General features: G+C 40.1%; 1 protein-coding gene across 5 annotated transcripts in view; it reads right to left on the bottom strand.

Annotated features, from left to right (window-relative positions):
• Positions 1-21,213, bottom strand: part of PCYT1B (phosphate cytidylyltransferase 1B, choline) — a 155,810-nt gene that overhangs the window by 11,597 nt on the left and 123,000 nt on the right. The window contains exon 8 of one of the 5 annotated variants that reach the window (XM_067023659.1): positions 18,065-20,912. The exons of the other annotated variants lie outside the window; for them this stretch is intronic. Within the exon in view, the coding sequence (XP_066879760.1) occupies positions 20,715-20,912 (198 nt within the window). The 3' untranslated portion in view covers positions 18,065-20,714. Of the gene's footprint in view, positions 1-18,064; positions 20,913-21,213 lie in introns of those variants that run through there. 5 annotated transcript variants of the gene reach the window in all.

Here is a 21,213-nt window from a genome sequence, read left to right as displayed (position 1 = left end):
CTGACATGAAACGTTTCTGCTGAGAAATCTACCAGAAGTCTTACGAGGGTTCCAGTGTTGGTAATTTCTCTTTTCTCTTGCTGCTTTCAAAATTCTTTGCCTTTGACTTTTGACAATTTAATTATAATCTCAGTGTAGCCCTACTCAGGTTTAACCTATTTGGTGTCCTTTGTGCCTTATGGATCTGGATGTCCCTTTCTCTCCCAAGTTGTGGGAAGTTTTCAGCCATTACCGATTTAAATAATACACTTTGTCTCTTTATCTTCTCCTTCTGGAATTCCCATAATGCACAAACTGTTTCTTTTGATTGTGTCCTGTAATTCCCATAGGTTTTATTCACTCTTCTTCATTGTTTTTTTTCTTTTTGCTCCACCGGATAGTTTCTTGACTTCTAGGTTTCTTGTGCCTAGTAGAGTCTGCTTTTGAAGCTCATTGTTGAGTTCTTCAGTCATCGTATTTTTCAGCTCTAGGGTTTCTGTTTGGGGTTTTTTTTTTTTTTTTGATCCTATTTCTTTGAGTTTCTCATTTTGTTCATGTATGGTTTTCCTAATTTTGTTGTCTGTGTGTGCTTGTAGTTCACTAAACTTCTTTAGGAGGATTATTCTGAATTCTTTGTCTGAAAGTTCAGAGATATCCATTTCTTTAGGGTCAGAAATTGGAGCTTTATTAGTTTCCTTTGCTGTTATATTAACCAGATTTTTCATGATCCTTGATTTCTTACATTGGTATATGCACATTAGAGGAAGTGGTCTTCTCTTCCAGACTTTACATGTGTGCTTTGGCAGAGATGGTCAGCTCAGTTTGGGTTTCTGGATGTGTTTGCTGGTAACATCCTTGGGCAGGAATGGCTTGCTATCAGGGTTTATTTTGGGGTGAGGCCACTGCCCAAGTTCTGAGGTGATGGGGCAGGGCAGGCTTGCTGCTGCCTGAGAATAGTTGGATAGGCCTGCTGATTTGGTTCCCTGCACAAGTGAGGCTGTAGGTTGGGCTCCACAGCTTCCTGGGTTTTCTCGTCAGGATTACTAGATGGTCATGACTGGGTACTATACTCACGGGTAGGTGGGGCTATGAATTAGCTTCTCTTCCCTGGTAGGGCAGCCGAATAGGCCCCAGGGCCTGTACAGCTTGTTGTTTGGGGACCTGAGTCAGGCAAGAGTGTGTACTGAATTCCCTGGCCAGACGGGACCACCAGTTTTGCTCTCTGTCCAAGTGCCACTGTACGCAGGGTTGTTGGATGGGCTAGGCAGCTTCCCATGTGCTCTACTTAGATTCCATGGTCTGGTGGGTTGCAAGGTGTATTCAGCAGTGAGTGGGGCTGTGAATTAGGTTCCCTTCCTGGGTACGGTGGGAGAACTAATTCTGAGGCCAGAAAGGCTCTTTGTTGGTGGTCTTGATTCAAGCTGACCTGCACCCTAAGTTTCCTAGCTGAACACAGCCACTGGCTTTGCTCTGCCGTCTGTCAGCTCTGCCTGCCAGACTCTGTGCTCAAGTATTGCTGGGCTGTGCAGCTTCCCAGGTGTTCTGGCCAGGCTTTCTGGTTGGGTGGGGCTGGGAGCTTCAATCAGCAGTCAGTGGGGGTTAAAACTCAGCTCCTCTGCATGCGTGGGGACAGACCTGGCTCCTGGGCCAAAAATCTTTGTCTGAGGACCCAAATCAGACAGACTTGGACTCCACTGAGTTCCCGGGTCAGATGGTGCCAATGACTCGACTCTGCAGATGGACAAAGTGGCTGGCTGGGGCTACTACTTGGGCACTGCACATAGGAACTTGGTCCACTGAGATCAGAGTGCTGGTTGTAGCATGATGAGATTCTCAGTGGTCAAGTCCTTCAGATTCCTCTGCAGTCTCCATGGGGTAAGACCAGAGATGGTCTCGCAAGAAAGAACCCACAGTGCTGGGAGAGCTGGATGTCCATCTGGGCCTTTTTTGCCACTGGAGGAACCAGAGGCTCGGGAGATTTCTCCACGGTGCCATGCTGGCCTGGGGGAGGGGCAGTACGGTGAGCACGTAGTGGCTCCTCTTACCCTTCTAATGCCACCTGTCTTGGTCTCTGTGGTGCAGCGGGTGCTTCAGCCTCACCCAAGTGTTCTAGCATTCTCTCAGTGGTGTCTTCTCTGTGAATAGTTGTTAGTTCTTCTTGTGAGGGAGAACAAAGTAGGGAATGACCTATGTTGCCATCTTGATGATGTCATTCCCCCAAGATTTTTTTTTTTAATTTGTAATGGCCAGTGTTGGTGAGGGCTCGGGAAAAAGACTACACTCCTGTTACTGCTGGTGGAAGGGTAAAATAGTAGTGCCGTTCGGAGGGGTAACTGGGCAATAGGCACAAAACTTTTTTTCCTGAGGAGACAATCAGAGATGTAAATGTGTGTACATGGACATTCATTGCAGTGTCAACAGACAACACGTCAAACTCCCTAAACAGGTTAGAGAAATCTTGCACAACTCTGAGATTATACACTAAGCAGCTGATGAAAATCAAGTCCTTAAAGAATATTCAGTAATGTGAGAAAATATTCATGAGCTATTGCAAAGTAAAAATGATTTTAGAGTAGTATGTTCTGCATGAACCCAATTTTGTAAAAGGAAAGATATACATGTAGATGGAAAAAAGGTGGGGGCAATACCCGCCAAATATTAGCAGTGACTACTCTGGGTGATGAGGCTAGAGGTGATTTTTAGTCTTTTATTATTTTCTTTACTTTCTAATAGTTCTACAATGAACATACTATTTTTACCATCAAAAAAACATACAGTAGGAAAAAAGAAAGATAACTGAGGCAAGGAGAGTAGGCCAAAGGGCATTGCAATAATGTCACAAGTAAGAAAATATTAAGGCCTCAGGCACAACATCAATTCCCCCACAGTCATTTTCCCTTTATAAGTTCTAGCCCATTACTTTTTTTTTTTTTTTTTTGGTACGCTGGCCCCTCACTGTTGTGGCCTCTCCCGTTGCGGAGCACAGGCTCCGGACGCACAGGCTCAGCAGCCATGGCTCACAGGCCCAGCCACTCTGCGGCATGTGGGATCTTCCCAGAGCGGGGCACGAACCCGTGTCTCCTGCATCGGCAGGCGGACTCTCAACCACTGCGCCACCAGGGAAGCCCATAGCCCATTACTTTTTAGGAGCTTAAATCTCTAGCAGATACGAGAGATCACTGAGATCCCTTCCAGATTTAAAATTCCATAATTCTATGAATACACCGATTATTCATCTTCCATTAAAGGCATTGATAATTCTGCCCAAAGATCCAAACCCCTCAAAATCAAACAGAAAAAATGCTTTAACAGCATTAATTTAGATTAAGCCCATTTATGAGATAAAGTCAAATGCCAAAAGGATAGGGTGGCCTATTATTAACGGCAATGTGAAAAATAAAAATCCTTGAACTTCTAACAGGCATTTTAATTTTTAAATTTTTTAAAATTTATTTTATTTTTGGCTGCGTTGGTCTTTGTTGCTGCACGCGGGTTTTCTCTAGTTGCAGAGAGCGGGGGCTGCTCTTCGTTGCGGTACGTGGGCTTCTCATTTCGGTGGCTTCTCATGTTGTGGAGCACAGGCTCTAGGCGTGTGGGCTTCAGTAGTTGTGGCACACGGGCTTAGTAGTTGTGGCTCGCGGGCTCTAGAAAGCAGGCTCAGTAGTTGTGGTGCACGGGCTTAGTTGCTCCTCGGCATGTGGGATCTTCCCAGACCAGGGCTCAAACTCATGTCCCTGGCATAGGCAGGCGGATTCTCAACCACTGTACCACCAGGGAAGCCCCTAGTAGGCATTTTTAAATATGTGTTTTTATTACTGTAATCTTTAAGTATATTTTTAGTGGCAGCCACTAGCTGTTCTGATGTTAACGGATTGTCAGCATTTCCATTAGAAGCCCACTTTCTAAGGAATCTACAACTTGTCTACTAGAGTTTGACTCAAGCTCATAACTGAATATTCTGCCTAAGAGGGTGAAATTATTTGAATGCTTAATGATAAACAGTGGTGTCACACTTTATAAAATGCAGCATCCACGCAAAACAACTATGGGTCTTGATTTGCAAGCTCTCTGATCTGTTTCTGGTACATTTTGAAGGGTGGTTCCCCTGCAAAGGAGCTGAATTGAATCGGGTCAGGGGACAGTTTGTAATGATCTTCCTGGGAAGAAAAGTACTTTAGAAATATAACAAATAACGAAGACTGTGGCATGGCATTTTCAAAGAGAAAAGACTGAATTTAAATTCAGTCTTTTGCTCTATTAAGAGGTTTCCATTTATAAAGTTTTCTCCCAAGAAAATAATCCCATTTATAGTCCTGTCCACATGAAAATAATTTTCTATTTCCCCTCCTACAATGTTTTCCCTTTTAAAAGAAAGTTCTTAATATCTAGTAAGGCAGTAAAATGTCTTGACAAATGCATTTAAAGGTTTCAGTGCCTCAGATATATTCTGCCACCACCAAAAAGGAAATAAAAAATATCCTACTTACAGATGGTTTGGACCTCTGATAATCAAGATGGAACCTCTGATAATCAAGATGGAACTCATGGAGAGTTTCAGTTCTGTGCAAATCAATAAGCAACAACTCACCCTGAAACAGTGCCCGACATGTGCCCTGGGTACCCGGCACTGTTGAAAAGGGCTTTAAAGTATGAGAAAATTTAATCTTCCCAACAACCCTAGGAAATGGCTGAGAAGTAAGTGAACTTGCTTAAGGCCACCCAGCTAGGAAGTGAGTCCCTGCTCATGACCAGCTCTCCATAACTTTCATAGTAGGAAGCTTTTCATGTTTACTCATGCTTTACTTGAGTATTTGTTGGAAGACAATTTTTTAAACCGTCCAAAAGGCACGTGGGAAATCTAGTTCAGATCCATGAACTGAATTTTATATTTCTTTTCTCAAAATTAAGTCTTAAAACTTAGCAATGCCATGAAAATGGCTATTATAAGAAACAAACAGAAAACAACAAGTGCTGGAGAAATTAGAACTTTGGTGCGTTGCCAAGGGAATGTAAAATGGTGTAGCCACTATGGAAAATAGTATGGCAGTTGCTCAAAAAAATTGAAAAGAATTATCATATGATTTAGCAATTCTACCTCTGGGTATATACCCCAAAAGACTTCAAAGCAGAGACTTAAATAGATATTTGTATAGTAATGTTCATAGCCAAAAAGTGGAAACACTCTAAATGTCTATCAATGGATGAATGGATAAAACAAAATGAGGTATGCATAAATAACTGTATATATGTATATGTACATGTGTATGCATATACATATGATGGGGTTTTTCTTGCTAGCATGGCTAAAGTAGTTCTAAGATGGTGTTGTAAAGAAACATTTTGTCTATTACAAAATATTATGGAGGGTTTTCCTGGCATGGAGAGGGACATATACACACTACCAAATGTAGATTAGATTAGCTAGTGGGAAGCAGCTGCATAGTACAGGGAGATCATCTCTGTGCTTTGTGACCACCTAGAGGGGTGGGATAGGGAGGGTGGGAGGGAGGGAGACGCAAGAGGGAAGAGATACGGGAACATATGTATATGTATAACTGATTCACTTTGTTGTAAAGGAGAAACTAACACACTATTGTAAAACAGTTATACTCAAGTAAAGATGTTAAAAAATATTTTAAAAAAAGATTCATTGTTTCAACAAACATTTACCGACAGCACACTATGTATGGTTTGAGGATTAATCTAAACCCTGAGGATATAGCAGTAAACAACAGAGGAAAAAAGTCTATGTTCATGTTTATATTTTTTGAGGTATAATTGACATATACTGTTATATTAGTTTCAGGTGTACAACATATATATATAACACACATATAATATATACATATGTATGTGTGTGTATATATATATAAATATATATAAATCACAATAAATCTTGTTAATCTGTTATCATACATGGTTGCAAATTTCTGTGATGAGAACTTTTAAGATCTACTTTCAAATAGGCAAGGGTATTATTATTACCATGCTGTACATTACATCTCCAGGACTTTTTTTAGGAATATAGAAAAATATCAGTTGTATTTCTATACATTAGCAGTAAACAATCTAAAAATATTTTTAAATCCAGTTAAAATAACAAAAAGAAAAAAATATGTATGAGCAAATTTAATCAATGAATATAAGACTTGTATACTGCAAATCGTTGTTGAAACTAAAGACCTAAGTAAATGGAGAGACATCCTGTGTTCATGGATTGGAAGATTTAAAATTATTAAGATGATAACACTTAGAAATAAACCCATATATCAAAAGTAAATTCACTTTCAACAAGGATGTCAAGAGTATCCTTATCAACAAATGGTGATAGACAAAGGATATCCATATGCAAAAGAATAAATTGGAACCTTAGTTCATACCACATATAAAAATTAACTCAGAATGGATCTTAGAGGAAACATTGGTGTAAATCTGTAAGACATTAGATTAGGCAATAGTTTCTTTTTTTTCTTAACATTTTTATTGGAGTATAATAAAATTGCTTTCCAAAATTGTAAAATTGCTTTACATTGTTGTTAGTTTCTGCTGTATAACAAAGTGAACCAGCTATATGTATATAGATATCCCAATATCCCCTTCCCTCTTGCACCTCCTTCCCACCCTCCCTAACCCACCCCTCTAGGCGGTCACAGAGAACCAAGCTGATCTCCCTGTGCTATGCGGCCGCTTCCCACTAGCTATCTACTTTACATTTGGTAGTGTGTATATGTCAATACCATTCTCTAACTTCTTCCTAGCTTACTCTTCCCCCTCCCAGTGTCCTCAAGTCCATTCTCTATGTCTGCATCTTTATTCTTGTACTGCCCCTAGTTTCATCAGAACCATTTTTTTGGATTCCATATATATGTGTTAGCATACAGTATTTGGTTTTCTTTTTCTGACTTCACTCCGTATGACAGACTCTAGGTCCACCCACCTCACTACAAATAACTCAGTTTTGTTTCTTTTTATGGCTGAGTAATGTTCCATTGTATATATGTGCCACATCTTCTTTACCCATTCATCTATTGATGGACACTTAGGTTGCTTCCATGTCCTGGCTATTGTAAACAGTGCTGCAATGAACCTTGTGGTACATGACTCTTTTTGAATTATGGTTTTCTCAGGGCATATGCCCAGTAGTGGGATTGCTCGGTCATATGGTAGTTCTATTTTTAGTTTTTTAAGGAACCTCCATACTGTTCTCCACAGTGGCTGTATCGATTTACATTCCCACGAACAGTGCAAGAGGGTTCCCTTTTTCCACACCCTCTCCAGCATTTATTGCCTCTAGATTTTTTGATGATGGCCATTCTGACTGGTGTGAGATAATACCTCGCTGTAGTTTTGATTTGCATTTCTCTAATGATTAGTGATGTTGAGCACCCTTTCATATGTTTGTTGGCAATCTGTATATCTATATATAGAGAAATGTCTATTTAGGTCTTGTGCCCATTTTTGGATTGGACTGTTTGTTTTTTGATACTGAGCTGCTTGTATATTTTGGAGATGAATCCTTTGTCCATTGATTCGTTTGCAAATATTTTCTCCCATTCTGAGGGTTGTCTTTTGGTCTTGTTTATGGTTTCCTTTGCTGTGCAAAAGCTTGTAAGTTTCATTAGGTCCCATTTGTTTATTTTTGTTTTTATTTCCATTTCTCTAGGAGGTGGGACAAAAAGGATCTTACTGTGATGTATGTCATAGAGTGTTCTGCCTATGTTTTCCTCTAAGAGTTTTATAGTGTCTGCCCTTACCTTTAGGTCTTTAATCTATTTTGAGTTTATTTTTGTGTATGGTGTTAGGGAGTGTTCTAATTTCATTCTTTTACATGTAGCTGTCCAGTTTTCCCAGCACCACTTATTGAAAAGGCTGTCTTAGCTCCACTGTATATTCTTGACTCCTTTATCAAAGATAAGGTGACCATATGTGTGTAGGTTTATCTCTGGGCTTTCTATCCTGTTCCATTGATCTATATTTCTGTTTTTGTGCCAGTACCATACTGTCTTGATTACTGTAACTGTGTAGTATAGTCTGAAGTCAGGGAGCCTGATTCCTCCAGCTCTGTTTTTCTTTCTCAGGATTGCTTTGGGATTTGGGGTCTTTCATGTATCCATATAAATTGTGAAATTTTTTGTTCCAGTTCTGTGAAAAATTCCATTGGTAGTTTCATAGGGATTGCACTGAATCTGTAGATTGCTTTAGGTAGTATAGTAATTTTCACAATATTGATTCTTCCAATCCAAGAACAGGGTATAACTCTCCATGTGTTTGTATCATCTTTATTTCTTTCATCAGTGTCTTATAGTTTTCTGCATACAGGTCTTTTGTCCCCCGAAGTAGGTTTATTCCTAGGTATTTTATTGTTTTTGTTGCAGTGGTAAATGGGAGTGTTTCCTTAATTCCTCTTTCAGATTTTTCATCATTAGTGTATAGGAATGCAAGAGATGTCTGCATTAATTTTGTATCCTGCAACTTTACCAAATTCATTCATTTTCATAGTATTTGAGCAAGTATTTATTTCATAGTATTTCATAGTGTTCTTCATTCATAGTAGTTTTCTGGTAGCATCTTTAGGATTCTCCATGTATAGTATCATGTCATCTGCAAACAGTGACAGCTTTACTTCTTCTTTTCCTATTTCGATTCCTTTTCTTTCTTTTTTGTCTCTGATTGCTGTGGCTAGAACTTCCAAAACTATGTTGAATAAGAGTGGTGAGAGTGGGCAACCTTGTCGTGTTCCTGATCTTAGTGGAAATGCTTTCAGTTTTTCACCATTGAGAATGATGTTGGCTGTGGGTTTGTGATATATGGCCTTTATTATGTTGAGGAAAGTTCCCTCTATGCCTACTTTCTGCAAGGCTTTTATCATAAATGGGTGTTGAATTTTGTCTAAAGCTTTCTCTGCATCTATTGAGATGATCGTATGGTTTTTATCCTTCAATTTGTTAATATGGTGTATCACATTGATTGACTTGCCCATACTGAAGAATCCTTGCATTCCTGGAATAAACCCCACCTGATCGTGGTGTATGATCCTTTTAATGTGCTGTTGGATTCTGTTTGCTAGTATTTTGTTGAGGACTTTCACATCTATGTTCATCAGTGATATGGGCCTGTAGTTTTCTTTCTTTTGTGACATAATTGTCTGGTATCAGGGTGATGGTGGCCTCATAGAATGAGTTTGGGAGTGTTCCTCCCTCTGCTATATTTTGGAAAAGTTTGTGAAGGATAGGTGTTAGCTCTTCTCTAAATGTTTGATAGAAATCGCCTGTAAATCCATCTGGTCCTGGGCTTTCGTTTGTTGGAAAGTTTTTAAGCACATTTGCAATTTCAGTGCTTGTGATTAGTCTTTTTATATTTTCTGTTCCTTCCTGGTTCAGTCTCAGAAGGTTGTGCTTTTCTAAGACTTTGTCCAATTCTTCCAGGTTGTCCATTTTATTGGCATATAGTTGCTTGTAGTAATCTCTCATGATCCTTTGTATTTCTGCAGTGTCAGTTGTTACTTCTCCTTTTTCAATTCAAATTCTCTTGATTTGGGTCTTCTCCCTTTTATTGTTTTGTGGGGTTTTGGGGGGGGGGGTTTGGTTTTTTTTTTTTTTTTTTTTTTTTTTTTTTTTTTTTTTTTGCAGTATGTGGGCCTCTCGCTGTTGTGGTCTCTCCCGTTGCGGAGCACAGGCTCCAGGCGCACAGGCTCAGTGGCCATGGCTCATGGGCCGAGCTGCTCCACGGCATGTGGGATCTTCCCGGACCAGGGCACGAACCCACGTCCCCTGCATCAGCAGGTGGATTCTCAACCACTGTGCCACCAGAGAAGCCCTCCCTTTTATTCTTGATGAGTGTGGCTAATGGTTTATCAATTTTGTTTATCTTCTCAAAGAACCAGCTTTTAGTTTTATTGATCTTTGCTATTGTTTCCTTCATTTCTTTTTCATTTATTTCTGATCTGATCTTTATGATTTCTTTCCTTCTGCTAACTTTGGGGTTTTTTGTTCTTCTTTCTCTAATTGCTTTAGGTGTAAGGTTAAGTTGTTTGAGATTTTTCTTTTTTGCTTGAGGTAGGATTGTATTGCTATAAACTTCCCTCTTAGAAGTGCTTTTGCTGCATCCCATAGGTTTTGGGTCTTTGTGTTTTCATTGTCATTTGTTTCTAGGTAGTTTTTTGTTTTTGTTTTTTTTGTGTGTGTGTGTTACATGGGCCTCCTGTTGTGGCCTCTCCCATTGTGGAGCACAGGCTCCGGACGTGCAGGCTCAGTGGCCATGGCTCACGGGCCCAGCCGCTCCGCAGCATGTGGGATCTTCCCAGACCAGGGCACAAACCCGTGTCCCCTGGGTCGGCAGGCAGACTCTCGACCACTGCACCACCCTGGAAGCCTCTAGGTAGTTTTTTACTTCCTCTTTGATTTATTCAGTGATCTCTTGGTTATTTAGTAGCATATTGTTTAGCCTCCATGTGTTGGTATGTTTTCCGTTTTATTTTTCCTGTAATTGATATCTAGTCTCATTGCATTGTGGTAGGAAAAGATACTTGACCCAATTTCAATTTTCTTAAATTTACCAAAGCTTGATTTGTGTGCCAAGATATGATCCATCCTGGAGAATGCTCCATGAGCACTTGAGAAGTGTATTCTGTTGTTTTAGGATGGAATATCCTATAAATACCAGTTACGTCCATCTTGTTTAATGTGTCACTTAAAGCTTGTGTGTCCTTATTGATTTTCATTTTGGATGATCTGTCCATTGGTGAAAGTGGGGTGTTAAAGTCCCCTACTATGATTGTGTTACTGTCGATTTCCCCTTTTATGGCTGTTAGCATTTGCCTTATGTATTGAGGTGCTCCTATGTTGGGTGCATAAATATTTACAATTGTTATATCTTCTTCTTGGATTGATCCCTTGCTCATTATGTCATGTCCTTCTTTGTCTCTTGTAACAGTCTTTATTTAAAGTCTTTTTTGTCTGTTTTGAGAAATGCCACTCCAGCTTTCTTTTGATTTCCATTTGCATGGAATATCTTTGTCCATCCCCTCATTTTCAGTCTATATGTGTCCCTAGGTCTGAAGTGGGTCTCTTGTAGATAGCATATATACAGATCATGTTTTTGTATCCATTCAGCCAGTCTATATCTTTGGTGGGAGCATTTAATCCATTTACATTTAAGGTAATTATCGATATGTATGTTCGTATTACCATTTTCTTAATTGTTTTGGGTCTGTTATTGTAGGTCTTTTCCTTCTCTTGTGTTTCCTGCCTAGAGAAGTTCTTTTAGCATTTCTTGCAAAGCTGGTTTGGTGGTGCTGAACTCTCTCAGCTTTTGCTTGTCTGTAAAGGTTTTAATTTCTCTGTCAAATCTGAATGAGATCCTTGCTGGGTAGAGTAATCTTGGTTGTAGGTTTTTCTCCTTCATCACTTTAAATATGTCCTGCCACTCCCTTCTGGGTTTCAGAAAGAAACAGCTGAAAGATCAGCTGTTAACCTTATGGGGATTCCCTTGTGTGTTATTTGTTGTTTTTCCCTTGCTGCTTTTAATATTTTTTCTTCGTATTTAATTTTTGACAGTTTGATTAATATATGTCTTGGTGTGTTTCTCCCTGGATTTATTTTGTATGGGACTCGCTGCGCTTCCTGGACTTGGGTGGCTATTCCCTTTCCCATGTTAGGGAAGTTTTTTGCTATAATCTCTTCAAATATTTTCTCAGTCCCTTTTCTCTTCTTTTTCTGGGACCCCTATAATTCAAATGGTGGTGTTTTTTTTTTTTTTTTTTTTTTTTTTTTTTTTTTTTTTTTTTTTTTTTGCGGTATGTGGGCCTCTCACTGTTGTGGCCTCTCCCGTTGCGGAGCACAGGCTCCGGACGCGCAGGCCTAGCGGCCATGGCTCACGGGCTTAGCTGCTCCGCGGCATGTGGGATCTTCCCGGACCAGGGCACGAACCCATTTCTCCGGCATCGGCAGGCGGATTCTCAACCACTGCGCCACCAGGGAAGCCCCATGGTGGTGTGTTTAATGTTGTCCCAGATGTCTCTGAGACTGTCCTCAATTCTTTTCATTCTTTTTTCTTTATTCTGCTCTGTGGTAGTTATCTTCCAGGTCACTTATCTGTTCGTCTGCCTCAGTTATTCTGCTATTGATTCCTTCTAGAGAATTTTTAATTTCATTTATTGTGTTGTTCATCATTGTTTGCTCTTTAGTTCCTCTAGGTCCTTGTTAAACTTTTCTTGTATTTTCTCCATTCTATTTCCAAGATGTTGGATCATCTTTACTATTATTATTCTGAATTCTTTTTCAGGTAGACTGCCTATTTCCTCTTCATTTGTTTGGTCTGGTGGGTTTTTACCTTGCTCCTTCATCTGCTGTGTGTTTCTCTGTCTTCTCATTTTGCTTAACTTACTGTGTTTGGGGTCTCCTTTTCGCAGGCTGCAGATTCATAGTTCCTGTTGTTTTTGGTGTCTGCCCCCAGTGGGTAAGGTTGGTTCAGTGGGTTGTGTAGGCTTCCTGGTGGAGGGGACTGGTGCCTGTGTTCTGGTGGGTGGGGCTGGATCTTGTCTTTCTGCTGGGCAGGGCTGCATCCGGTGGTGTGTTTGGGGGTGTCTGTGAACTTAGTACGATTTTATGCAGCCTCTCTGCTAATGGGTGGGGTTGTGTTCCTGTTTTGCTAGTTGTTTGGCATGGGGTGTCCAGGACTGAACTTGCCGGTCGTTGAGTGGAGTTGGGTCTTAGCATTGAGATGGAGATCTCTGAGACAACTCTCACCGATTGATATTACATGGAGCCAGGAGGTCTCTGGTGGTCCAGTGTCCTGAGCTCGGCTCTCCCACTTCCGAGGCTCAGGCCTGACACCCGGCCAGAGCACCAAGACCCTGTCAGCTACATGGCTCAGAAGAAAGGGGAGGGAAAAAAAGAAAGAAAGAAAATAGAGTAAAATAAAATAAAATAAAAGTTATTAAAATAAAAAAGGTTAATATTAATAAAATAAGTCATAAAAAAAGAAAAGAGCAACCAAACCAATAAACATAATCCATCAGTGATAACACATGCTAAAAACTAAACTAAGGGCAACATATAAATCAGAAACTAGTCAGTCACATACAGCAAGCCCCAAGTCTACAGTTGATCCCAAAGTCCACTGCCTCAATTTTGGGTTGATTTGTTGTCTATTCAGGTATTCTATAGATGCAGGGTACATTAAGTTGATTGTGGCGAATTAATCTGCTGCTCCTGAGGCTGCTGGGAGAAATTTCCCTTTCTCTTCTTTGTTCGCACAGCTCCCGGGGTTCAGCTTTGGATTTGGCCCCGCCTCTGCATGTCGGTCGCCCTCTGGCATCTGTTCTTTGCCCAGACAGGAGAGGGTTACAGGAGCGGCTGATTAGGGGGCTCTGGCTCACTCAGGCTGGGTGAAGGGAGGGGCACGGAATGCAGGGCGAGCCTGTGGCTGGAGAGGCCGGCAAGATGTTGCAACAGCCTGAGGCGTGCTGTGTGTTCCCCAGGACTTATTTTATAACTGAAATTTTGTACTTTTGACCCCCTTCACCCATTTTACACATCCCCACCCTCTACCTTTGGCAGCCACCAATCTGTTGTCTGTATCTATGATCTCATTTTCCTGGATCATAGGTTTTTTGTTGTTGTATAAGTTTTATATATATATATATATATTTAGATATTAACTCCTTATCAGATATGATTTGCAAATATTTTCTCCCATTTGGTAGGTTGCTTTTTCATTTTGTTGGTTTCCTTTGCTCTACAGAAGCTTTGTACTTTGGTGTAGTCCCATTTGTTTATTTTTGCTTTTGATGCCTTTGCTTTTGGTGTCAAATCCAACAAATCATTGTGAAGACCAATGTCAAGGAGCCTACCACCTATGTTTTCTTGTAAGAATTTCATGGGTTCAGGTATTACATTAAATTCTTTAATCCATTTTGAGTTAGCTTTTTGTGTACAGTGAAAGAATGGTCCAGTTTCATTCTCTTTGCATGTTGCTGTCCAGTTTTCCTAGCATCATTATTGCAGAGACTTCTTCCCCATTGTATATTCTTGCCTCTTTTGTCATAAATTGACCATATATGCATAGATTTATTTCTGGCCTCCCTATTCTGTTCCATTGATATGTGTCTGTTATTATGCCAATCCCCCACTGTTTTGATTACTATCATTTTGTAATATAGTGTGACGTTAGGGCACACGATGTCTCCAGCTTTGGTCTTTTTTCTCAAGATTGCTTTGGCTATTTGGGATCTTAGGTAGTTCCATATGAATTTTAAGATTGATTGTTCTATTTCTGTGAGAAATGCCATTGGAATTTTGATAGGGACTGCACTGAATCTGTAGATTGCTTTGGGTTGTATGGACATTTTAACAATGTTCTTCCAATCCATGAACACAGAATGTTTTTCCATTTATTTGTGTCTTCAATTTCTTTCATCATCATCTTATAATTTTCAGTGTACAGATCTTTCACCTGCTTGGTAAAATTTATTCCTATGTATTTTATTCTTTTTGATGCAATTGTAAATGGGATTGTTGTCTTAATTTCTTTCTGACAGTTTTTATTAGTGTATAGAAATGCAACAATTCCTGTATATTGACTTTGTATCCTACAACTGAACTGAATTTATTTTTTCTCAGTTTTGTGGAGTCTTTAGGGTTCCTGATATTAGAGGAAAAGATTTCAGCTTTTCATCGTTGAGTATAATGTTAACTGTGGCTTGTCATATATGGCTTTTATGTTGTTGAGGTACATTCCCCTCTATATCCTTTGTTGAGAGTTTTTAATCATACGTGGATGTTGAATTTTGTCAAATGCGTTTTCTGTATCTCTTGAGTAAGCACGTGATTTTTATTCTTCATTTTGTTTAAGTGGTATAACACATTGATTTGTGGATGTTGAACCATCCTTGCAGCTCTAGAATAAATCCCACTTATCATGGTGTATGATCCCTTTAATGTATTGTTGAATGTGGTTTGCTAATATTTTGTTGAGGATTTTTGCATCTGTATTCATCAGGGATATTGCCCTGGTAGTGTTCCTTCCTTTTTTTTTTTTTTTTTCTGGGAGACTTTGAACATGATCAGTATTCTTTAAATGTTTGAGAGAATTCACCAGTAATGCCATCTGGTTGTGGACTTTTGTTGGGTGGGTTTTTGTTTGTTTGTTTTCTTTAGCTTATAACAGAAATTTATTTCTCACAGTTCTGGAGGTTGAAAAGTCCAAGATCAAGGTGCCCGTATGATTGAGTGAGGAGCCTCGTCCTGCTCATAGCCTTCTTGTGTCCCTACATGGTGGTAGGAGGCAAGGGAGCTCTCTGGGGTCTATTTTATATGAGTATTAACTTCATTTTTGAGGGCTCTGCCCTCATGACCTTCTCACCTCCCAGAGGCCCCATCTGCTAATACCATCTCATTGGGTGTTAAGATCTCTACGTATGAAATTGGGGGGGAGGGGCACAAATGCTCAGACCATAGGAAGTAGTATATGTGAAACTTTATATATTTATACATATATATATATACATATATATTTTTTTATTTTTTATATTTTTAAATTTATTTTTATATTCATTTACAATGTGTTAGTTTCAGGCATACAGCACAGTGATTCAGATATATATACATACATATACATTCTTTTTCAGATTATTTTCCCTTATAGGTGATTATAAAATATTGAGTGTACTTTCCTGTGCTATATACAGTAGGTCCTTGTTGGTTATCTATTTTATATATAGTAGTGTGTATATATTAATCCCAAGGAGGTTTTTGATTGACTAATTCAATCTCCTTACTAGTAATCAGTCTGTTTGGATTTTCCATTTCTTCACAATTCAGTCTCAGTAGGCTGTATGTTTCTAGGAATTTATCCATTTCTTCTAGGTTGTCAAATTTGTTGGTGTATAATTGTTCATAGTAGTCTCTTATCCTTTGAATTTCTGTGGTGTCAGTTGTAGTGTCTCCTTTGTGAGTTGTAATTTTGTTGTGAGTCCTCCTTTCTTTTCTGGATGAGTCTAGCTTAAGGTGTGTCAATTTTGTTTTCAAAGAACCAGCTCTTTCTTTTGTTGATCTTAACTACTGTCTTTTTAGTCTGTGTTTCATTTATTTCTGTTCTGGTCTTTATTTCCTTCCTTTGGGCTTCCTGTATTAATCTTTTCCTAGTTATTGGTGTGTAAAGTTATGTTGTTTGAGGATTTTTTTGTTGTTTCTCGATGTTGGCATTTATTGATACAAACTTCCCTCTTAGAACTGCTTTTGCTGCATCCCATAAGTTTGGGTGTATTGTATTTCCATTTTTATTTGTCTCAAGGTATTTTTTGACTTCTCTTGATATCTTCTTTGACTCACTGGTTGTTCAGTAGCATGCTGTTTAATTTCCACATATTTGTGAATTTTCCAGTTTTCTTCTCGTAATCTATTTCTGGTTTCATATCATTGTAGTTAGAAAAGTGCTTGATATGATTTCAGTCTTTTTAAATGTGTTAAGACTTCTTTTGTGGCCTAACATATGATCTCTCCTGGATAATATTTCATGTGCACTTGAGAAGAATGTATTGATATATTCCATTGCTTTTGGATGGACTGTGCTGTATGTATCGACTCCATCTGATATGTCATTTACAGCTGAATTTCTGTACTGACTGGATGATCTATCCATTGATGAAAGTAGTGTTTTAAAGCCCCCTACTATTACTGTACTGTTGCCTTTCCTTTTTTAGGTCTGTTAATACATTTTGGTGCTCCTATGTTGGATGCATAAATATTTACACATGTTACATCCTATTTGATTGACCCCTTGATCACTATGTAATGCTTTTGTCTCTTATTAACGTCTTTGTTTTAAAGTCTACTTTGTCTTAGTTACCCCAGCTTTCTTTTGGTTTCAATTTGCATGGAATATTTTTTTCCAACCCTTCCGTTAAGTCTGTGTCCTTATATCTTGAAGTGAGTGTCTTGTAGGCAGCATGTAGCAGTGTTTTTTATCCATTCAGACACTCTTTTAATTGGAAAATTTAAATCATTTTCATTTAAAGTAATTATTGATAGGTATGTAAATATTGCCATTTTGTTAATTGTTTTCTGGCTGTTTTCTAGTTCCTCTGTTCCTTTCTGCTCTCTTCCTTTGATTTGATGACTTTCTTTAGTGTGTGCTTAGATTCCTTTATCTTTTGTGTATCTACTGTAAGTTTTTACTTTGTAGTTACCATGAGGCTTACGCATAAAAAATGTATATAACAGTCTGTTTCAAGTTGATAAAAACTTAAGTTTGAGCACATTCTAAAGCTCTACATTTTTACTCTCCCTCCTAACCCCTGCCAGATGTCTGACACTTTTGATGTCACCTTTTACATCTTTTAATCTCTTGTATCCCTTAATTACTGTAGTTATAGTTATTTTTACTCACTTATAAAGCTAGTATGAAGGTCTTAACCTTCATACTAGCTTTATAAGTGACTAATCCATCACCTTTATAACATTATTCTTAATTTTGCTACATATTTGTATTTACCAGTGAGATTTACACTTTCATATGTTTTCCTATTAATAATTAACACCCTTTCTTTTCAGCTTAAAGAAGTCCCTCTAACATTTCTGCTAAGGCTGGTTTTGTGGTGATGAGCTCCTTTAGCCTTTTCTTGTCTCCTTCAGTTCTGAGTGACAACCTTCACCCAGTAGAGTATTCTTGGTTGTGGGTTTTTTCTTTCAGCACTTTGACTATATCATGCCATTTCCTTCTGGCCTGTAAAGCTTCTGCTGAAAATGTGCTGATAGTTTTATTGGGGTTCCCTTATACATGACAAGTTGTTTTCCTCTTGCTGCTTTTAAGATTGTCTCCTTGTCTTTAATTTCTGACAACTGAATTATAATGTATCTTTCAGTTCATCTTATCTGGAACTCCCTTTGCTTCCTGGATCTGGGTCTCTGTTTTCTTCCCAAGGTTAGGGAAGTTTTCAGCCATTATGTCTTCAAGTAAGTTTTCTGCCCCTTTCTCTCTTGCTTCTCCTTCTGGGACCCCCTATAATATGAATTTTGCTTGGCTTGATATTGTCCCATAAGCTCCTTAAGCAACGTTCACTTTTTTTCATTCTTTTTTTCTTTTTGCCGCTCTGATTGGGGTGAGTTTCACAGCCCTGTCTTCACATTCACTGATCTTCAGCTTCATCTAGTCAGCTGTTGAATCCCTCCATTGTCTTTTTCAGTTCAGTTATTGTCCCTTTCTGGTAGCTGTTGGTGACCTGGTGTGAGTCAGAAGGAGAGCACAGATGGCATCTACTGGCCTCTGTCTTTGGAGTACGCTTGAGTAGGTCCCTAGATGTGTGCCAAACCAAAAAAGTCTGTGCCTCAGGCCATAGCTCCAGGACAAGCAGATAGGCCACTTTCACAGAAAGACTGGGCTCCTGGGTCTGTTGCCTCTTGCTGTATCCTGTGCATGGTACCTGGATGAGAAGTCTTCTCCATTGGTTACAGTCCTCTGGGATTCCTCAGCATAAGCCCCACCGGCCACCAGATCCAGGTGATCTAGTGGTATCTTGGTGGCAGCCAGAAAAATCAGGCTGCCAAAGGAGGGTACAAGCTCCTTTCTGGAAGTTATGAGCAAGCGAGCTGAAATGAGGCAGAGGGAGAACACAGAGATGGCACCCACCAGCCTCCATCCCCGGAGAGTAACCAGCGGGCTCCGAAATAGTATGTTAAATTATCTACCTTTCCCTCAGGCTGATGCTTTTTTTAAAAAAATTTATTTATTTTTGGCTGCGTTGGGTCTTTGCTGCACAGGAGCTTTCTTTAGTTGCAGCGGGCAGGGGCTACTCTTCAATGCAGTGTGTGGGCTTCTCGCTACAGTGGCTTCTTTTGTTGCAGAGCACCAGCCCTAGGCGTGTGGGCTGCAGTAGCTGTGGCTCACAGGCTCTAGAGTGCAGGCTCAGTAGTTGTGGCCCACGGGCTTATTTGTTCCACTGCATGTGGGATCTTCCTGGACCAGGGCTTGAACCCGTGTCCCCTGCACTGGCAGGCGGATTCTTAACCACTGCACCACCAAGGAAGCCCCGATGCTTTAACGTAAGTAAATAAGCCTCTTTTACATAAAAATAAAGTCTTTCATAATGGGAGATTATTCAGCTTTAAAAAGGAATGACATTCTGATACATGTTATAATATCGGTTGAACCTTGAAGACATTATAGTAAGTGAAAGAAGCCGTACAGCAAAGAACAAATACTGTATGATTCTACTTACGAGGTACCTAGAATAGTCAAATTGATAGAGACACAAAGTAAAGGGGTGGTCCCCAAGGACTGGTTGAGGGGAGTGGGGAAATGTGAATTTACTGTGTAATGGGTACATAGTTTAGTTTTGTTTTGTCTTTGCGGTACGCGGGCCTCTCACTGTTGTGGCCTCTCCCGTTGCGGAGCACAGGCTCTGGACCCGCAGGCTCAGCGGCCATGACTCACGGGCCCAGCCGCGCCGCGGGGCTCGTGGGATCTTCCCGGACCGGGGCACAAACCCGTGTCCCCTGCATCGGCAGGCGGACTCTCAACGACTGCGCCACCAGGGAAGCCCGGTACATAGTTTTAACATGGGGTGATAAAAACAAAGTTGTGGAAATGGATGGTGGCGGTTGTTGGAAAGCAGTGTGAATGTATTTCATACCACTGAACCGTACACTTAAAAATGGTGAATTGTATGTGTTTTTAGTGCTGTTTGAAAACATTAGCATTGGACCTCGTATCATGTAAATCTGGTTTTTCTAGGGAAAAAAAAATGAACACACCATCAAGGTGGTTTTATTTTCTTTAAGTAATCTAATATCAGATGGCAAATTACAGATCCACGAGGCTGATTGGATTGAGGCTGAGGGAGTTCTTGGTCCAGGAAGAACCAAAAACTTGCACCTGACTTAAGGTCATTCTCTCCTGTTACTCCAGTGAAAGGGTCTATGTTCACATGGTAAAACAGAAGAGAGCTATTTTCACTTCAAACAGGAAATGATTCTATTTTCAGAGTCAATGGAGGAATATAATGGCAGATCATTCAGAATGATAGGTAATATTTTAAAGGACAGCATATGTGGCTGGGGTACTAATGTTTAAACAATACTATCTTTGTTTGAAATGCTTGAATTCCCAGAGCAAACATGAAGTTTCACTAGGAAGTCAGCAGCCCCTGATCCTGACTTCTTGACCCTCAATATCTTGGACAGGAACAGGGTTGCCTCCTACACAGCAACAAAGCTTCAAAATTGAGCTCCTTTACAACCCTTCCCTGGAGACCGTCTGTCTTTCAGAGACACATCCTCCAAAGAGAGGTAATAATACCAAGTCTCTGTTGGGAAGGCTTCCCTTTGCAGCTCTGGTTGGGTTACAGGCTCTCTTCTGATTATGGGTCAAAACTCGTTACAAGAATCAAGCAAATAGTTGACTAAATAGAGTGGTAGATGATAAAGTTGAAAATTAACATACTGGTCTCTGACAATCCACCCATCAGACTGAGTAAAAGGGGACTGAGAGTCTATTACAGCAGTTGAAAAGTAGATTGCTTGCTCCAAATTCTCAAAAGCAATGGTGGTAGCCAGCTGCCAAGGTGGCCTCACCACCTGCTGGTATTTACATCCTTGTGTAGTGTCCTGCCTAAATATACGACGATTAGTCTGTGTAACCAATAGAAGGTGGTAAAAGTGATGCTTTGTCACTTCCAATGTTAAAAGACTACAGCTTTTTTTCCTTAGACTCTCACTCCCTCTGGAGGAAGCCAGCTGCTATGTCGTGAGGACACTTGGGCAGCCTTGTGGAAAGACCCACATAGAGAAGGACTGAGGTATCCCGTCGACAGTGACATCAGACTGTGGAAGAGGCTCCTCCAGCCCCAAATGACTGCAGCCCCAGCTGACCGCCAACTTCATAACAAGACCCCAAGTCGTAACCATCCAGCTAAGCTGCTTCCTGACCTGCAGAAACTGTGAGATAATGTTTGTTTTTAAGTCACCAAGTTTTGGGGTAATGTGTTATACTCTAATAACGAGTACAGCCATGAACACCATGATTTCTTCTTGCTTAGGAGGGAAGCCAACAGTCCCTGTCCTGAATCTAGATGACCTGACGTAATGTGCCCCTTTGGCAACTGGCTTTGTCACAAAAGCCTTAAAGGAAGGGTTTTGATAGACCCCTAGTTTCTCCACAGTGCCACACACTAGCCAAAGGAGAGTGAAGCAAAGTGACTGCATCCCATGGACCTTTCTATCATGAAGGATCCAGTGC

The sequence above is a fragment of the Kogia breviceps genome, chromosome X (genome assembly GCF_026419965.1).
Source record: "Kogia breviceps isolate mKogBre1 chromosome X, mKogBre1 haplotype 1, whole genome shotgun sequence".
Classification (NCBI taxonomy): Eukaryota; Metazoa; Chordata; class Mammalia; order Artiodactyla; family Physeteridae; genus Kogia; species Kogia breviceps.
This window is presented reverse-complemented; position numbering and strand designations above follow the sequence as displayed.